General features: G+C 37.5%; 1 protein-coding gene across 3 annotated transcripts in view; it reads left to right on the top strand.

Annotated features, from left to right (window-relative positions):
* Positions 1–20,488, top strand: part of PCNX2 (pecanex 2) — a 163,457-nt gene that overhangs the window by 87,750 nt on the left and 55,219 nt on the right. For all 3 annotated transcript variants that reach the window (XM_068154361.1, XM_068154371.1, XM_068154380.1), the window contains exons 20-22: positions 3,956–4,097; positions 8,456–8,633; positions 17,836–17,945. In XM_068154361.1, coding sequence (XP_068010462.1) covers positions 3,956–4,097; positions 8,456–8,633; positions 17,836–17,945 — 430 coding nt within the window. The remainder of the gene's footprint in view (positions 1–3,955; positions 4,098–8,455; positions 8,634–17,835; positions 17,946–20,488) is intronic.

The following is a 20,488-nucleotide window of genomic DNA, read 5'->3' as shown; positions in this document are numbered from 1 at the left end:
AAAAGTTGTCTCCTGAGACCACTGCACAGAAGGGCTAAGGCTGGGCAAGCACCTCTGGAGATTGTCTAGTCCAGCACCTCTGCTCAGAATAGGGTCAGACAGAGCAGGTTGCTTAAGGCTGTGTCCAGTTTTGAACACCTTCACTCATGGAGAGTCCACAACATTTCTAGATAGCCCATTCTAGCATTTGATCATCCTTACGGTAAGAAAGTTGTTTTTATTTTGGTGGGGGTTTTTGTTGAAGTGAAATTTTACTTTGGATCCATTTCTTTTAGTCCTGTCACTGGGCACTACTGAGAACAGTCTGGCTCCATCAATTTTATCCTCCCTATCACATATTTATACCTCCAAAAAGTCCGCAGTCAAGCATTAATAAAATGCCTCCTGAGCCTTTTCTTCGCTAAGCAAAGCAATCCCAGCTCTCTCCGCCTCTCCTCCTATGTTAAATGCTCCTGTCCCTTAATCATCTTACTGGCCCTAAGTGGCCTTTCACAAGTCGTTGTCTGATCTGCATTTTGCTTTTCCATTAAGTACCGTAACTTGCTGCCTTGCTTGGTATGCTTAACACATTGGTGATTTATATAATTAAAACATGTGAATGATTGCTAAAATTGAGACAGCATTTTTTCTACTTTCTGACATGTAACCGTATAACATTGAACAGCAAGGGTAGTATAACTTAGAGTTCTAATTTCTGTCATAACACTTTTAGAGAAACATTAACATTGAAATGAACTGTGACATTTTCTTGAAGACTCGTTCTTGCTAATATCTGCTGGCTTCAGTGGTTAGTGCCCTGATACATGTAAGTATCTGTAAATATTTTGGTATGTCAAGGTTTGATTTCCTCTTCTGATATAGTTATTTCTGCAAGCAGAGAGTGTATTTTGAGAACCACTGCTTTCCTCTGCCCCCACCCTCAAGCTCTCATCTCACCTTTGCTATCAGCCCAAAGCTTGCTTGTCGTTCCTTGATGGATCTTGTGCCTTAATCATTTTCAGTATACGTTCCTGAGGTGTTGGAAGAGAGTGTTGTCAGAACAGTCTGCTGAGTGTCTTTAGTCTGTTCTTTAACTAGACAACAAAAGAGTTCAGATCACTCTCTGCAAAACCATATATTAAGGATTTAAATATTTTTTTCTATTAAAAACAATAAAAATCATAGCTTTCAAAATTATTAGTTTACAAACAAGGCTTGCATATGACAAAAGTACCCAAGAGACTTAACTGAAGGTTGCCTTTTAACTTTTACTGCAATACACCAAGGAAAGTGTGGTAGAAATAGAAATCTTTTTAAGGATGATGCACAAGTCAAGACATTGTTTAGGGCTTCCTCTCCCTGGTAATCAATAATTCTGAAGAATACACAAGTTTTATTGTTTGTTGCATCACTTCATCATAAAAGACTGCAGTATACTCTTTCCCTTGTCCTGATTAAGTCATTCTTTTGTCAGAAAACATTGCTTTTCCTAAATATAGTGACTCAGCTTTTGAAAAGGTTAAGGGTATAGATCTCCCAGAATGATGTCCACAGATGGTTTTCCTTCTGCTTTAAGATGAGCTGCGTTTCCCATGCTACCTGCTGCAAGCAACAGGCTTTTCTCCTTCTTTTGCAGTCCTCATTTTATATGTGGCACATTTTTTGCTTTGGGGGTGAAGTGTCATTACAATGTATCTGGTATTGTGTGTTAGAAAACCAGAGTGGGGAAAAAAAAATATATATACTTCAGTCTGTTTAGCTGATACAGAGACTTTTTATCATGTTCTGAGATGAGACAGGCAGAGGAGAAGGTTGTGTAATCTCTTTTATAGGTATGTCTGACAGGTATGTCTGTAAGAAAAATGTAGAAGCAGAACTTGAAGGTTTCCAGCTTTTGTAGAAAGAGAAGCTTGGAAAAGGACAGTATGCTGTAGTTGCCAAGTGTGGACAATGAAAGCACAAGTACACAAAATATGTCTGTGAGAAGCTTTTACTGCACAGAATTTCATTTTCAGCTTCCTAATTTTTGATAAGTGTAGCTGTAGGGGGAGGTGAATGATTGCTTGCAGTTAGACAAGCAGCTGGTAGTGACAGTTCGACAAGATAATTCCTGGCTTTGTTTCATGGACTCTGGATGAGCTGTTCAAGCTTTCAGACTTTCCACAGAATAGCAATTATCAGACCAGTTCTCATGACCAGCCCCTGTGAATTAACTAATTTATTATTTGTCATTGTTTTTCCCCACCGTGGGAAAGGCTGAGGTCAAAACGTATGAGCTGATGGTATAAGAGAAGTGTAGAAAGTAGTGCAGGACCGAGTGAGAAAGTAAAATTATCTTTAGTGTTACATGGTTTCTTCTTCTCCACCACTCCTTTCATACTCCACAGATTTCTTGTAAGCCATTTTCAAATTACCCACTTGGGTCCTCTCAAACGTAAGCTCTTTTCTTCCCCCCATCTACATTATCTGCACACATCTCTCTCTGCTTCTGCAGCTACCTTCTTTTGGGTGTACTTGATATGCACATGTCTTTATTCAAGCTTGACTTTTTACACAGAACTCGGCTCTGGGCAGTTGGATGAAGTTCTTAGGTGGAGCTCTGAGAGCAAATTCAGGAGGAAGAGAGAGGAGTAGAGAATAACAGCTAGGATCCGAAATGGACAGTTCTCTTTGTGTATAAACCCTTAGGAAGTGGCCTTTAGGTAATAAGGGAATATTTTTAGGTTGATCATATATCCTGAAGGCATATTTTTGCAAAAACTTTGCCTTAAAATCTGGGAAAGGATGACTTAAAGTTAATTTGGAGATCTTTTTCTTTGTGCCTCTACAATATAGAGTTGTGCCTGTAGCCCACGCAAATCTGCAGATTCAGCATGTCATCTTTGCCTGTCATTGAAAAGATGCATGGGGGAGAGTGGAATATCTGTACATAATAATTTTCATTTCTGCAGAAAAAAGTATTGGAAATTCAGTAGCTGCCATTGATCTTTCTGAATCAATACCAAGTTCTGCTTTTGTGTGTGTGTTTTCACTGTTTTTTTCCCAGTAGCTTTGTGTAGCTGAGCTCAGTTGAGAAGACATACATTATTTTTGTATGAGCACAAGTGTATCTACACCTAGTTCTCCTAAATTCTCATACAAGAATTGTACAGAGCATTTGGTTCTTGATTAATATTGTTATTAAACACTGGTGTTGTTAGAAAAGTCTACTGTAAAAAGGTAATCTTCAGTGGTGAATGATGTGATCCTGGCAGTTACTTTTTGCAATGGCTGTTTGACGAGAACGGAGACAATCCCCAACAGCTGTTTATACATAGAATACATAGAATAAACCAGGTTGGAAGAGACCCTCAAGATCATCGTGTCCAGCCCATCAACCAATCCAACCCACCTAATCAACTAAACCATGGCACCAAGCACCCCATCAAGTCTCCTCCTGAACACCTCCAATGATGGTGACTCCACCGCCTCCCTGGGTTTAAGTGTATTAGGGGTTCTAGATCCTGTTAATTCTTCAGTCTTTAGATGTCAAAAGATACTTCATTTATCAATGAAGGCAGTGATACTTTGCAATCTAAGGAACATTGTTTTGTCACTAGAAGATAGGGAAGGAGATGCACAGAGTTCACTGAGGTTACCTAGGTCATTCACCAGGTGAGTGGATGCTAGAAAGGTCCTCTCCAGAGTCATTGCATCACTTAAAAGTGATATTCAGTATAGTGACTAGCAATTAGATTATGTAGAAACTACCATTTATCATGTACCATCTCTTTTCATTTCTGAGTGTTCCTCATGAGTGCAGTTATAAGTAGCAAATCACACACTTTCTAAATTCAGAGAACAAAATTACTTCTCTATTGCAAAATAATTACAAATTTCATTGTTTCATAAATTAGTTGATTATTAATGTGAGCTAACTCTTTTCTTCTATGATATTGCAGTGTTAAATTACCTGTTACCTGAATTTCTATTTCAGATGCTGCTCATTTGATGTGGTTTGAAAGGCTCTATGTGTGGCTTCAGTGCTTTGAGAAATACATTTTGTATCCAGCTATAATACTGAATGCCCTCACCATTGATGCTTTCTCTATTAGTAAATACAAGAAACTTGGTACACAGTAAGTAGATTATAACTCAAAACATGTGATTAGTAGAATATTTGGATTGAGACTGAAGACTGATAAATGGAATTTGTATCTTAGTTGCATGCCACAGTTTGTTTTCATGCATTATTATTATTCAGTATACAGTAATCACTGGCTGAAAAAACAAAACCTTTGGAAATGCTAAGGCATGACCCCACTGAGAAATAAAGTTTAAAGAGCTATATATAGAATTGTGTGGAATGTCAAAATGTCAATTAAAAGCAAGACATACTATACCAGGCTGTAGGTATTTGATGGGCATAAACACAGTGGGATAACTAGAATTAATCAGATGAAAATGAGAATCTAGGCTGGGTATCAGGAAGCATTACCTAAAGATTTTTAAGGCTATGGCATAGTCTCCCAAAGGAGGTATTGGAAGCTTCACCACACAAGTCTATTAAGGCAAGACTGAATAAAATATTCAACAGTTTAGAATGATTGGTAATCCTGCATTGAGTGGTTTGAGAAAGGTAGTTTTTATTCCAAAGTCTGATCTGGTAAATATTCTGGTCAGTGACTTGCCTTCTGCAGATATACAGCATGCTTAGTGACTGCAGTATCCCCAGTGAGCAGTTTCTGCAGTCATTTTATCAGAGTGACAGTGATGCAGATGATAAAAACAAAGAAACAGCCTGTGTTCAGGAAGGAGGGTTCCAGAATCAGGAAAGACTTCTGCAGAAGAGTATTAATAATACTTCTCAGTATTAATCATAATTTAGATTCTTAGCTTTAAATATTAGATAAAAGAACGTTGATGTAAAAATTGTGTGCTATTTTAATTATACTTTTCTCTTATAGAGCACCACAGCTTTAGGGACTACACAAATGTAAGGAAAATGTGTTCCTTGTTTTTAGAGGCTGAAACTAGGACTTCAGTCAAATTTTCTTCATATTCCTCCCAGACAGCTTACTTCTCCAGAGGGAGTCTTACCAGGAGATAGCCTGTGTACTTCTTCTGTATATCTCACTCAGAGATAGCCTGTGTGTTTCCACACTGACCTTTTTCTCCCAAGGAACTTGGAGATGCTAAGGTAAAGGTGTGTTGTCCAGGGTGAAACTGAGTTCACACATAGCCCTCTGTTTGGTTCTGCAAGGCTGAGAAAACTCAAAAGTAATCAAAATGTCATTTGTCACTAGCTAGCAGACGTGACTGAACACATGCATGGAGCAAATATGTAGGGTTAGAAAGGTGCTATTTTTACATAGTCATTCCTCCAAGCTAGATCGCACTTTGAAGTATCACCTCCCTCAAGTGCTCAGAAGTAGTGAGTCAGTACCCTAGATTAAAGGAAGTAATTACATTTGTCTGCCTCTGATTGTTTGGCCTGTGGGGGAATACTATGACAACCTTTTTTTTCCCCATCTCGCTTGTGTCTTTGTGATCACCTTGGATTTAAAACCTGTCTTTTCTCCTTTTTCTTGTGACTGAGGTCTATGCCTAGCTCTCCCAATATCCCTTCTTCTCTGATGCTCCCTTTTGGTACATTTCCTCTGCAACTACCATGTAAATCCCACACAAAACATTCAACTTCAGATACTACCTCTTTCTCTTGAACAGCCTGGTAGAGAAACTGCATTCTCTTGCTCCTTCTATGTACGATTTACTGAGGGCTGTACTTTCTCTGCTGTGGTACATCACTATCGATTTTCTGTTGTTTCAACATGCCTTAGTTACCACCCAAAAATCAGACCACATCATTCCTTAGAGAAGGAAAGGCAGCATTCTCCCAGTCTGTCTGAAAATGTCTGAGGTGGTACGTTTTGTATGATTTGATTTTGGAGTTTTTCTGCATTTGAATGTTGGGGGGTTTTAAAAAAGAAATTTCATCTTGCTTTGAGATTTAAAGGATTGAAGTGGTTTGCTTCCTGAGGAAGCAGAGCAACTCCTTCACAGTCAGACAGGAGTTTTTCTTGAGCTTTCCAGACACCGATGTGCTGGTCATTAGTGGGACCCATGCTGACAAGCTGAAAAGCCTGCCTTTGTTACCTGCTGAAGAGGCTTCAGAAACAAGCCCCCCTTCTCTCTCCCTCTTATTTTATCTCTGCTGGGAGTTAAGGCCCCAGGAGAGCATCTTGTGTGGCAATATCTTTAAAGAAGAGGGATAATGAGCAAATTATTTTGTATTACCCGTGAGAGCATTATTTTTAAAACTGCAATTTTTGGTGACATTTTCCTCATCTTAAGAGATTCATTGAGGAAGAAGTTTTTTTGCTCTATAGCATGTACATTTTCAATGTGAAAATTCCTCCACATTGCAATAATTTTTTTCTTTCTGAAGAATGTGGGATCCAGCTGATTCACACAGGACACGCTGAAATGACTTCTAGTGACTTCAGAATGTATTTATCTTAGTCACTGGGTTTTCCACTCAGAAACCTGGGGGAAATTGAAAAGAACAGCTTTGACAAGATGAGAAATAAGGTCAGCTTGGCATTTCATTCCAACAGTGATTCCTGGTGATTCTTTAAAATGATCTACACTTAAATAAAGCAGCATCTCTGTTACAGAAGATACACAATAATGAACAAATGCCATATAAAATAAAACCAGCCTAGAAATATACAGACTTATGAGCCTTTCTAGAGTGATGAAAACCTCTTTAGAGCTTTCTGGCCTGTCAAGTGTCAGTCATGGCAGCAGGTATTCTCCTGATTCACAGCAGGATGCAGGAGAACCTTCCATGAATTTTGCAAATACCTGTCCCACTTTGAGTCATTCATTATGCATTGACGTTTCCATCTGTTTTCACTAGCATCAAAAAACCCAATACATGTCCCAGAAAATAGATGTGCTTAGTTTACTTAAGAGGGATTACCTCACTCTCAATTCAGGAGTTACTTTTATGTGTCTATTAGTTTTGGGTTATCTTTTCAGGAATAGATGCAGTACGGTTGTTGGACATCAATGTGAAAAATATCAGTCCAAGTATTTATGTTGCACTGCCAGAAAGCCATGAGAGTACCTGACATCGCTAAATATTCCTGAATTTGACTTGATGGTTCATGAGGCATGAGATATGTTTCTGGACGTGCTCAGAGCTTTCTGTATAAATCACTTGTCTCTTACACTGACTAGACCCCAGAAACCCAAAGGTTTTGAGCTGAGAGCTGGTTTTGCAGCATCCCCAGTGTGTGAACAGGATTGAGGTAACGAAATACTGCTTTGATTGCCTTAACTTCAAAAACCTTGATGGAAAAGGTGGTGTTGTCCATTTCATTTAATAGGAGTCCAACTGTTAAGCACTTACGTGGAAAGTTTGTTTGATTCCTTCTGCTTTGGTGGTAAGGTGGTGGGGAATCACGTGCTCCAATTCTTGCTCCTGACCCTGTTCCTGTGGTTTTTAGTGGCTGTTGGATAAAATACAGAACCATGCAAGTGTTCATGGTCTGGAGCCCAGTACTGTGTCAGGAGTGTTTGTCTTCTCAGATGATCTGACAATTTCTAGGCTCTAACCCTAGAACAGGGTTAACAGGTATTAACAATAGATCAAAGTTGCTGTCCAAGAAAGACCATCTTTCTAATTCTGTAAAGTATCTTAAAAATAAAATTCAAATATGTGAACAGCCTCAGGTCCATAAGTTTGTAAATATCTCCAGAGATATATTTCTCCAGAGTCCTTTTTTTAAATGCAAGCGATGCCAACATGTTACCTCCGTCTACTTTGTCATATAACTGTGATTTGTTTTCTTACACAGAAAACTTTGTTTTCTGAATACTTAAAAGGGGAACTGTATCTTCCTGGAGATAGAGCAGCAGGCACTTTAAAAAACAGACTTCTTGATTTTCTGTATGGTCATTTCACATCTATGGGTGTTCATGTCCAGGGTTTTGGCATTGTGCACAGTAAAATTAGACTAGTTTCAAACTGTGGCATCAAGTGAAAAGTGAAATTTCTACTATAAAAAAAGCTAGAGTGGGTCCAAGGCATTTAAAAAAATTGGAAAGTATTTTGGTTGTTTTTTTATTGTAATGTAGTTAAAAAATTTTTCTGTTGTTGTTTGGTTTTTCAAATAACAATGTATTAATGGGAGAGCCAACATACTTCCCAACCTGAAATTTAGTCAGTACTACTAGTTTTAGTACACAGGTCCATCATTGCAGATTACAAGTGTGTGATGAGGAGGGAAAATGTGTTGCTTTTCATGGGTAAAATCTATATGATTATTAAAAGAACATAAGATTAATATCAGAAATCAGTAATGTATACACTTACATAAACATGTGAATTAAGAACACATCTGGTGCAGCTGTTTGTATTTAAGAGCTTCGTAATTTAATGCTTTATTGCTTTGACTTGATTAGGTTTTTCTTTCTGCCTTTCTTACAGCTGTGATATTATCCTGATAACAGTTGCTGGGATGAAACTCCTTCGTTCCTCCTTCTGTAATCCTATTAATCAATTTGTTACTTTGAGCTTTACTGTCATCTTCTTCCGCTTTGACTACAGAGACATTTCTGAAAATTTCTTGCTGGATTTCTTCATGATGTCCATCGTCTTTCATAAGGCAAGTTTTACAGCTCCCATCATTTCTTTGGAAAATATCTTTCATAGCTTTATGTTCTTAGTGTTGCTGTGCTGATCAATATATAGTAGGACTTCTAAAAAGTAATGAATGCATATATAGACACAGATTTAGAGGGGGAAAAATCTGTCAGCTGAAAACCTTCATGTTCCAGTTAAATGTCCTCTCTGGTTTTGTGCAATGTTTTGCAATTATTTTATTCATATGTTGCTATAGAAAGTTCAGAATTGCTGTTTACAAGAGGAGAATCCTCAATGAGTTGGAAAGAGCCTCTTGGGTCATTAGTGCAGGGCTGCCCTCCAGATCAATCGCCTGGTGTTTTTATCTAAGTTTCCTTTGAGTACCTCTCTAGTGTTTGACTCAACAACTTCCTTTGGGAAATTGTTCCATTATCTAATCATCCTTATGATAATAAATGTTTTCCTAATGTCAGCCTTAACATTTTTCTTTCCCTATTTTCAGTCTTTTATCCTTGTGATGCTGCCCTTAACCTTAACCTTCCTCTCTGACGTTGTTAACTCTTGGATTGTGCTCTAGTTGACTTCACTTTAAAAACCCCCAACATTCAGCATCAGTCAGATCAGATCCTGTCTTGTCTTGCAGTTTCATTGAAGAAAGCAAGATTAACTGATACCATGATGTGTTACAGACTTGCCTCAAGCTTTTACCAATTTTTTTGCATTTTGTTTTGGTTTTAAACTCGTTGTTCCCCAATTGCCATAAACATACACAGTTTGTCCAGATATAACCAGTGATTGTTTTTGTTGCCTTTTCTGATATATTTCTACTGGTCGTCTCTGATAATATATGAAATTTTTCAGGTCATTATGTCATCAAGTGGACTTGACCTTGTTCCATATAAAAAATTTTAAATTAAAAGGTTGGATTATTTGTATTATAAAAGCACATGCACAGTTACACAATGATCATTAAAGCAAATCTGAAAAATAGCGTTGCAGATGATGTGATTAAAGTTCTATTAATTTTTGATTACAAGGGACATAAGTTTTCTTTACCCTAATTAAGTTCTGAGCTCTAATTAGCTGAATATTGTGGAACTTTAGTAAAGAATGTTGTCACTTGAGGAAGGAGATTTGCATTTACTCCATACTGTAGGCCCTAAGCAAGTTGCATCTGCCCCTGTTCCTAAAGACCTTTGTGGGTTTTCACAGATTCTGTCTGTAGTTAAATCATTTTTATATCTGCAATTATTTTTTTAAAAGAAAACCTGAAATAGTCTCTGTTAACATCACCTTTGGGTATGCAGAATTTATTAGACAGTTAGGGCCGATTTCTACTTACTCATTTAAGATTTCAGCTTACCACCCTCTGAATTAGGGAACACTAGAAATGCTGTGCCTTAATCATAATGATGGTAATTGTAAGCACGGCTGCCACGCAAAAAAACCTTGTGCGCTCTCAAAGCGCTGTGATAGTAAGTATTTGTTTTCCTCTGCCAGGCACTGGGGAAGAAGTCTCATAAATTCAGCAGACATTCACAACTGCATTAGTGACTCTTCACCAGAGTATGTTGAACAAAACTTTGCTAATAATTTTGGGTAGAGTATTTCTGCATATCTCCCTGATCGTGCTTCCTTCATTTTTGCCATTGTGCTGTTGATTCAATGTAATTTAGTCAAACCAGAATCTCCAAATTGCCATATTCCTGAACAAGTTGAGGCATGGAAGTCCAGATTGCTATTCACAGATTCTATCTCTGTTTACAAATAGCCAGGCCACCCACACTGGGGTGGCATAGAGGACAAGAGAGACTATTCAGTTCTATTCCTGAGGATTTTTTTTACATTAATCTGTTGTTGGGTTTTTTTTGGTCTTTCTAGCATTGTAAGACTTAACTAACAGGACATGGTTAATTCACTTTTTAAAAACATCATTAGCTGTTTACAGTTTGACAAGTTGTGAAATGTGAAAACACTGCTGAAAGATGCTTAGGCATATGCAGAGTGTCCTGTTTTGTCTTTCAAATTGCCTTGGGAAGGGAGCAAGATAAACATTTAGGAAAGACTTTCTTATTTATTTTTAAGAACGATTGCAGCTTTCCAATCAAGTGAAACAGGACTTCTCCTTCTCTCTTATGCCAAGACTTCCCATTTAGCCAGCCCAGTTTGTGTCCTTGGCTACAGCCTGGGATTCTTCAGTCCAAAACTTCTGTTGTCTATATTCTTTAAATCAGAGCTGAATCACCTTTTAAAAATATCTGGCTTCTTACTCAAAAACTGTGAGTGTAATACTCTGATGTATACTCTACATGAAGTGAAACTGGATAATCAAGATGGTCATCTTGGTTTTCATGACACCATGTGAACTTTTCCAGTGAGTCAGCTGTTCTCCCTGGATGTTTTGGGAGATGATGCCAATGTGAAGATTGATAGGAATGTTCATATCAATTGAAAATGGAAAACCATAAATAACTGAGAATATATTCTTCACAGGCGTAGCAAAGATGAAATATATAACAGGACTTAAGAGATTTCCTCCTAGACTTGTAAGAGTAGGAAAAGACCTGAGACATTCTTCTGTTATACAATTAAAATGTGGCAATATTAACCAGTTTGAACAAACTCTTTGGGAGTAATGAAAAGATGGGCCTTTCTTCTACCCTTCAGATATCTACTGGCAAAGTACTGAGACCATGTATATGGTTAAGTGCATCTTGTAGCTCACCTAGTTCATGCTTTCTTCAGTGTGGTGGAAAAATATAATAAAGTAAATAAAGGCTTGTGCCCAGCACTGCCCTCCTTGGCTGATTTCTGAGCTGCTTTTAAAGGCTGTCTGGAGTAACAGCTGCTCAAGTCAAGACTGAACAGGTATTGATAAATGTGAAGTAGAAGCCAGCGCAGATCATTCAAAGAGCAAGAATATCAGTTTAGAACAGGCTAAGCATTAACAGTCACGATCCGGGCAAGTCTTGTCCCCAGCTCTTTTGCTTGTATGCTTTTAAAAGATGTGGCTTCCCATTTCATCCAGTGCCAAGGGCATCCTCAAAATCTTGCTGGTGAATAGGGGTCATAGTGCCTCCATGAACTACTTTCAGAACCTCAGGTGGAGCTGATGTTAAACTACAGGAGGAAAGGGAGCAAAAAATGTGGATGCTTCTGGCTGTAGTACGCTCATGGCTACTATGAAAAAATAAAAAGGGTGGGGTTTGTGGCAGTCTGTTCACTACTGGGAGCAACCAGCACTATGTTGGAGATTTTTGTATGCCAAACTGTGGTAAACTGGCTCTTTTACCAGCAATTCTTTCATCCGTAGAGCACAAGTGAGAAATTATGCCTGTACTTCAGAATATGTATTTTTGACAAATCTATGTAGCCTCCTTTAAGCCCTAAAGAAAGACCTAACACTAGCTTACACACTCATCTACTACACACACCTGGGTGCGAATGGTAAAACCTAGAGACATTAACACCTTAATGTATGGGACTACAGCTTCTTGCATCTTTCAGTGGCTTGCACATTACTGGGAGGCAGTTCAATGGACTCTTAATTCATGTGTGTGTATGAAATAATTAGCAATACTAAATATGAAATCATCTTATATTTTCATATAGTCAAGTCCTCTGAGAGCTCTGAATTTGTCTTCAAGCATAAGGCAAAACAGTCAAAGAACCAAAGCTTGTTAAATTTGCCTTCATTAACACTGAATTCATTTGCTTAAGTACTCTTATCCCTGCTGAGCTCACTTAAAAATACAATTTCCTTGTCTGATATTTTTTCTTCTTTTCCAAATACATTTTCCATCTAATATGGAACCTACTTTTTTTCCTTTTTTAATAATTTTTTAAATATTTCTTTATACTTCTTTCTGCCATAGTATCCAGTGTCACACATTTATGAAAGATGATCTTTAAGTCAAAGGAACTCCAGTGAAGTCAGTCAGTTTGTTATAACCTGCTAGGCTTTCAACTTCCCCAAAACAATCCCTTGGACAGAAAAGAAACTGCGTGTCATCTTGCTTTCCTTCATGTTATGAGAAAGTGCTATCAAGTGCATTGACCTTCCTGGGACTTTGTTGAAATCAAGTAATTAACCTATTGGATCTTTTTATTGCCTATGTGGCAATAAAATGCTTGGTTAGTTGGCATGACCCATTGATTGGTTTAGGTGCTACTTGTAAGTCAAAAGCTGTACTCTTTCCCCTTCCCCTTTCTGATTTTTTCATCCCTCTCTAAATCTGATGTTTCACTTCAAAGCTTCTGACACTAAGTCATTATTTCATATTTTAATACAATTCCTGACATTTGTGCATACTGAAATCCAGTGTCTTAATCAGCTGCACCCTTTTGGCTCACAGCTGTTTCCACAGCTTTTGATATCTGGCATATAAACCCTGTTAAAGACACTTTCTGCTGAGTACAATCCCCAAGGCTACATCTGATATTTGACAGGGTAATCCCAGTGGTATTTTCCATAGACTCCATAATTTTCTTGAGCACTGTCCAGTTGTTTCTTTTTAATATTGGAGAAATGGTTTAACTAATTTTTCATTCAACTTTCTGTCACTGACCTCTTTGTCAGACTTCATTCCTGACACTATGCCCAAATTGTATTTTTCTCTCTCTCTTTGTGTTTTTCATTTTGAATGGGACAAATGCATTAAGGTGCAGAAAGATGTCCACCCACTCACTGGGTCAGTCTGGCTATGTGCTGAGCTGTATTCTTGTACAGTCATGCTGATAGAGGTGTGTTCTGTATCTGTTGATGCAGGTACTGCCACTTCAGCGCACAACTTACTCTGCAATTTTTATGTCTGCTTTTAGTAAAGGTGATTTCTGGAAAGAGCATCTTGGCAGGGGCTGTGTCTATGAAGACTTTCCTGATGAGGCTGGATCAGTGCAGCTCCCAGGTGATTTGTTTCACTTGTCTGGCCTTCTGCAGATTAAGCTGATGAGCTCTTGTCTTGTCCTTTTTGCCCACCGTGGGAGATATGGGACATGGTTTCTTACCATAACACAGGCTCTTACACTACCACAGGCTCCTTCCCTGGGCTCTTGCTGTCAGCTAAGGGTGTAGGAAGCAGCAGCATCTGCCATGAGCAGATCCAGGGCCATTAGGTTTTGTCATGATCTTATTGTTATAATCCTCATCAAACTTCTGCCTGATGTTTAACATTTATCTTCAAATGTAAGGCTTCTGAGGCTTAGTACTCAAACTATTTAAAACGTGCCTGTTTTGTACACTGCTGATGCTGAGTGCTGAACATGGTGATTCAGAATAGAACCCTTCGAGGTTTGATATCAGAGCTCTGGGCTGATTATATTTTGACCCTCTCTCATATGTTTTATGTGCATTAAACAATGATCTTGAAATCCCTCAATATAAAGACTTCAAATGTCTGTAAGCAAATGCAAATAAAGACAGGCTGGAAAGTGTTTGTTGTAGATTCAAAGAAAGTACTGTTCAAATACACAAATAGAATGCCACAATAACTTAAGACATAAACACTAAAAGTCTTTAATATTTCCAGTAAATCTTGTTTTGTAGGATTTCATAGGTGAGGTTTGTTTTAAATGCCGTTAAATAAAAAGTAGAAAGTCAATGGTTTACAAAGCAAAGTCATGAGCTAGAATAAAATTATTCTACCTAAGCTTAATTTCATATTCATAAACACATGCATGTTCACAACTTTTCCTTCTTAATGTATCCTAATTTGTTTCGACATCTTAAAAAATGTAAAATTACCACTAGCTAGAATTAGAATTTGGTTCAAGGGCTTGCAGCTACCTGTTGACCAGAACATGGAAAAACTAGGTACTTGCCCTAGAATCAGAGAGACTGACTTAAAATCTCTCAAGTTCTCAGGAGATGAACAGGAGTAAAAAGAAATGCTTCTTCAAGGCAGGAAATAGTTGCTTTCTGCATTGAATTTTTTTTAATCTCTCAGTTTTGAGTGGCACATAGAGCACGTAGCCATATGTATATGACAGTGATTTTTGTACGCACACATTTTTAAAGCGCAGCAAAATTCAAGCTTAGCAAGAAAATGTTAATGTTTATGCATTGTTTAGTCCCACTATTGCCAAGGAGTCTGCCCACACAGAGTCCCAACAGATGCTAAACAGATAGAAAGGCTGCCAAAAGCTGAAAGCATGGCGTAGTCTTCATCACACATTCAGTGTCATTTAAATTCAGATGTAAACCTGTACCTGGTTTATTCAAATCTACCAAACTGAGAAGTGATGTTTCAGACTTCCCAGTTATTTAATTTTGTTAACCTATGTTAACTAATTTTCATTAACTTCTAGTTTGTAATATTACTTAAATTTGGTTAAGCAAAAATAACCAGATTTAGAAGAAATCCTAAAAAGGTGAGTCTTTGCCTTTGCTTTGGTTATAGATATATAGAGTACTAGTGTATGCACCAGGGGTCTGTAGAGGCTTCAGAACTCTGAAGAGATAAGGATAATTAAGATGAAAAAATCTGTGCATCCACCTAAAGATGAAAGATGCATGCATGTTCTGCACTTTAACTTGACAGGAGTGAGAATGTGCTGGTTTAAATGCTAATAACTTAAACTCTTTATCAAAGACTTAAAAACTGTTTACTGGGTAAAAGTGTTGCAAGTTAAGATATCTAGGAATATTAGAACTTTATGTCACCTAAATAATAAATCATTTTTCTTCTTAGGGAACTGTAGAAAACATTGAAGAACTAAAGTAGGCTTACTAAAAATATTCTTTTACAAATCATCCTAAACTGGCATGTAGAAGTCTTAATAAAAATTAGTCTTTTATACATGTTTAAGGAGATCATTATAAAGAGAAGGTTAAAACTCAGCACAGATATTTTTTAATTTTTTTTGTTATGCTTTCACTTTAGATGAGAAGGTTTCTCCTCTGTATCTAGCACTGTTGAAAAATGTACTTCATACCCTTGGGAGCAAGTTATTGCCCTCATTCAAACTAAACGCTACTGGTGATAAATTACATATTTCACAGAATCACAGAAGGGCTTAGGTGTCCTCTCAGATCCTATGGGATTGGTTTTGTCTAGCTCACTTAAATGTACCCTTAATTAATCTTTCCCTGCTTAGAGTGTCTTCACTTCTCCATGCCTTCACACAGGTCGCAGAGGCCTGCAATTCCTGAAAGCTTACCAGCAAAGACCAAAGCAAAGAAGAAATTGAGTACCTCAGCCTTCTCCATGTCCTTTTTCACCAGGTTCCCTGCCCCATTCAGCCATGGCTCCTTGTTTTTCCACCGCAGTCTGTGATTTGCTACTCATATACCTGCAAAAGTCCTTCCTTTACCTTTTACTTTCTTCCCTGAATTCAACTCCAAATGGATTTTGGCCTTCCTGACCCTTTCTGATCCTATGTTTTTTCTTACAATTTGAAAAAGACGTTCAAGGTTTTTCTCTTTAGTTTACAATTATTGAAGATTGCAGCGCCGTTAACTGTAGCTGATATATTAGAATTACTCTTTCTGTGGATCAGCTTTCCCCTATTATGAAGGCAGTTTTTCTACCTTCAGTTTCTTTTTATGAGAAAAAAAAAATTAAAACGCACTTTGTGAATCCTTGGAGTGCCTGTGTCAGATAGGGAAGAAAGCTTATTGTAAGTTGGGTACAAACAAGGGAAAATATTTTTTTCAGATAGTTCTAGCAAAACAAAAAAGAGAAAATGTAAAACCAAGTTTCTTCTTTCTAAATTCTTCCTTAACTATAATACAGAGTTATTATAGTTGCTAGGTGATGTCAACTTTAGATATGTAAAATGCTAATGACACGTTATCCTTAAGGGGTTTTGCAGAGCATGCCCTGGAAGCAGTATTTTAAGAGATAATACAAGCACTTGACAACTCTTAATGAATGCTTGAAAATCATATATTTCCAGGCCTGTAGGTGCAGTGACTTAAGGGTCTTAAAAATGAAGAGATGTTCACTAGAGCATTCTTTTTAGGTTCTTGTTCTGGTAAATGGAAATAAGCCCCATTGCTTGTCTAGTGGAATCATTAGCCATGAGGGAAGTGTTGAAAGAAACAAGTTCAAGCAGTGTTGAGTGTAGAAGTAGTAGGACTTGTTAGAAGGAACTGGGAATTTGGGTGCTATTGTCTGTTTTGCAAGATTATGTACATCTTAAGGAGTGATTAAGGTGATGTAGTATAACAAGAAGCCAAAAGAAGGGTCTCCTCCTGGATTTGGTTTCCAGCAAATGCAAACCCAGAATTTTATTTGAGGTTTGAAAACCTTTTGATGAACCCTGAGCTTTGAGCACATCTGGAGTGATTTACAGCTTTGTAATTTAATTCTGTAACAGGCATAACTTTTCTGGGTTGTGCTGCAGTTTTGTGTTTTTGAGGTTTCAGATGTGAGTCATTAGCTTGTTCAGCCCTTCTCTTAAATCTTTCATCAGATCCAATTTTTCTTCCAGCATCATTCAGACATTTCAGATGAATAAAAATTAAGCAAAGCAAAGCAGCTCCCCAACCTGCTAAACAGGATCCCAATAAATAAATATTAATTCTTATTTCATTTCAGTTTTACTTACCTAAGTTTTCTAATATTGCATTTTTTGAGTTGCAGCACCAAGCATATTTTACAGGAAGCAAAAGTAAATTTAGTGTGTTTTGCAATATGTATGACACAACAATAAAAATTAGTATTAATACAACAGGGTTTTTGTAAGATAGTTTGATTGTGAAAATAAGCTACAATTCATGGTTAATGCTAGACATAGGCTCACATAATGATGGCTTCTCCCATTGATTCAACCAACAAAAGCATTGTGTTCTGGAGAGAGTGACTTCCTTGCGCAGAGCCATACATGTTGCACATGGAGTTTCCTCTCTTTACTGTATCCACTTTCTTCTGGAGCCTTTTCTGTAACCATCTGACTGGTGGTGTGATACATGCAGCAATATCAGAACTTTCTAATGAAAGCAAACATACTTTTGAAGAAGGGTAATCTGGGAGCTACCTCAGTATGGTGGTTAAAAGATGTACCTTGTTGCAAGTTTGAATTTCATATGAGGAAGATACTTTGGTAACTTAATAAAGCAAGGCCTTAATGCTCGTGGAAGCTAATAATACACTATAATTTATCTCATGTGCATTCCAGGGCACAGTTCTAAAAAGCATCACTTTCAGATATTTGTGTTGAAAGTATCTCAATTCCCTAAAAAGTCACTGTATTTTACTTTTTTCTTTTCTATTTTTTTCCAGCTGTGGGACCTACTGCAGAAGTTGCAGTTCATCATGACATACATTGCTCCCTGGCAGATTGCCTGGGGGTCATCGTTCCATGTTTTTGCTCAGCTCTTTGCAATACCTCATATCCTTTACAAATTTGGTTTTCTTTACTCTTAAATTCCACTTCACGTATGTAGTTTATTTACAGTGTTTGAGCCAAGGTGCTTGGAGCATCTGCTGAAAAATAGTTTTCTCTCTTTCTTGGCTGCATGGGATCTGACACTGGGAAACTGAACTCTGACCCAAATTGATCTGTTTATGCCTGCTCACTTCTCACTCAGCTACATTCTGCAGATCACTCAGTTCACAATCCTCAGCATTGACTTCTGATGCATTCAGAAAGAAATGTTGTGACTGACATATTAGCTCCAACTTGGGTGAACTTTTATGTATGCAGAAGCTAGTTTTGTAAAGTGCTGGCCATATGTCTACTGGGCTCTAAAATACTAGTTTCTCAGTTGCTTCTAGTTGGCATCTCAGATATGAATTAATTTTAGTGAGCCAATTTCTGTTGGAAATGTCCTGATATTTTTTTTCATTTCAGAAGCAACTGGGTTTTACCATTTTAATGTACATTTTTCATTGTGGTGATGAGTAGCAGTCTCATTTTCAACATTTGCACATTGTTTTAGGAGTAACAATATATGTTCGCCAATACAACAGCAGTCCTTCAGAAACAGTCTGTTTTACTGCCAGGGCTGTCAGTGCTGGTTTTAGGGGTATGGAGAGTAAAACAGTTCAATGATCCTCAGATGTCTGTATGGTTAAAAAATATATTGGTGTTTTTGAATAAAAATGTTTCAGTGTAAAGTCCAATTCAGCTAGAAAAAAATACTAAAAAATGAAATAGAAATCCCTTTAACTTTTGATATCTAAAGCATATTCAGACTAATGTTTAATTTCTTCCTCCCCTCCCAGCCAAAGCTGTGGAAGAAGAATTTTTAAAAATGGCTTTAGTTCAGCTATAATGAAGAATTTATCTTGTACTGTTTATTAGGTACACACACTTAAGTTTTTGTCGCTTTCATCCCACACTTCCTCCCTTCCCCCTTCAGTCATTTCTTCCCTACGCCTTTGCTGTGTTGTACTGAATCATAGGCAGCATTGTTTAACAATACTTCTATTTCTATATAGGAAGAATAAATGGGAGTGTAAACAGACTAACTCCCAGAGGGAAAGCTTTAGATTGTCTGTTTATGAATAGAAAGCATTATAAAAAGCTGTGATCTGACCATTTTGACTGACTTGTCGCAAATGATTTGAGAATTTCAAAACAAATCTTTTACCTCTATTGTGTGAATTGCAGAGGTGTGTATAAGGCTATTTAGCAAAACATTTTTAAGAACTAGGATAAGTGAATTTCCCTTCAGTCACAACTGTTTTGTGCAGTAATAACTTTGCTCTTGATACAAGTACCAATTAAGCTTTTCAAAATGGAAAGCAGTTAACTAAGCAGGGCTTAGTTTGTTTGCACAGTTGTTGCTAAACTGATCTAGACAAGCTTTCTATTACTTATATTTATAATATGCTTTCTGAATGCAAATTTGTCTTTTAAGGCAACGTTGCAATTAAGATACTGGTTAAATGCCCAAGTTACTATTCCCACAACAGTAACTTTGCCTTTTTGCATGCAAAGTTTATTGGCTATTACCATAAACCTGCAAACAGTAATGATAAATGCATGTTGCAGTTTGCAGAGGTACTAAGTCTGCCATTTCTTTGCAGAGTTAATTATTTGTGGCTCTTAATTGCTTAAATCACATCTGCAAAGGGAGCATAAATTTTTAAATTTCAAAGTGCCTCGGTGAACTTTTGCCATAGAAATCCCCCACAACCTCCTCCTAGAGAAGCTGACACATTATGGCCTAGACAGGTGGTCTTGTGTGGTGGGTGGGGAACTGGCTGACAGGCTGTACTCAGAGGGTCTTAGTAACTAGCTCTTTCTCTGCCTGGCAGCCAGTCACAAGCGAGGTACCCCAGGGATCAGTACTGGACCCGGCACTCTTAATACCTTCATAAGTGATCTGGATGTTGGGATCATGAGCACCCTGATGAATGGGGTGATTGACACTCCAGAAGGGAGAGCTGCCCTTCAGGAAGACCTGGACAGGCTGAATGAGTGTGCTAGCAAGAAACTTATGAAGTTCAACAAGGATAAATGTAGGGTCTTGCACCTGGAAATACATAACTGTCATGACTGTAATTAAAAATGTGGATTTTGATAAATGGAGGGTTTGAGTTGGCCTTACTGCATAGTTCTGTGTTAAAGGAAGGGGATAGAAGATTTTTCAAATGTCAGTGTTTCAGTTACTTGCTTTGAATGTAAATGGTTTTTTAAATTATAAGAATCCTCAATTGCAGTGTTATATTTAATGTTGAAGAGGTTTTAATTCTTTTTCCTCCAAAGTTGGTTTTGACTATCTTAAAAATATAATCCATTATTCACTAAGAAACAAGGTCTGCTTCTAGACAGTAAAACCTAAGAAAGATGCTACACAGGAAACCTGGATTGGGATATAGAGTAAGAAAGCATGCCTGTGAGTTTTTTATGGTATTTTTATACCTTTTTAGTTAAACATAATTAAAGCATTGGTACTTTAAAAAAAAAAAAGTTTAGACTGGATAT

This window comes from Melanerpes formicivorus, unplaced genomic scaffold, assembly GCF_026170545.1.
Source record: "Melanerpes formicivorus ecotype bairdi unplaced genomic scaffold, bMelFor1.0.p_v2 SCAF_2, whole genome shotgun sequence".
In the NCBI taxonomy this organism is placed as follows: Eukaryota; Metazoa; Chordata; class Aves; order Piciformes; family Picidae; genus Melanerpes; species Melanerpes formicivorus.
Note: the sequence above shows the minus strand (reverse complement) of the source record. Positions and strands in the feature narration are given on the sequence as shown.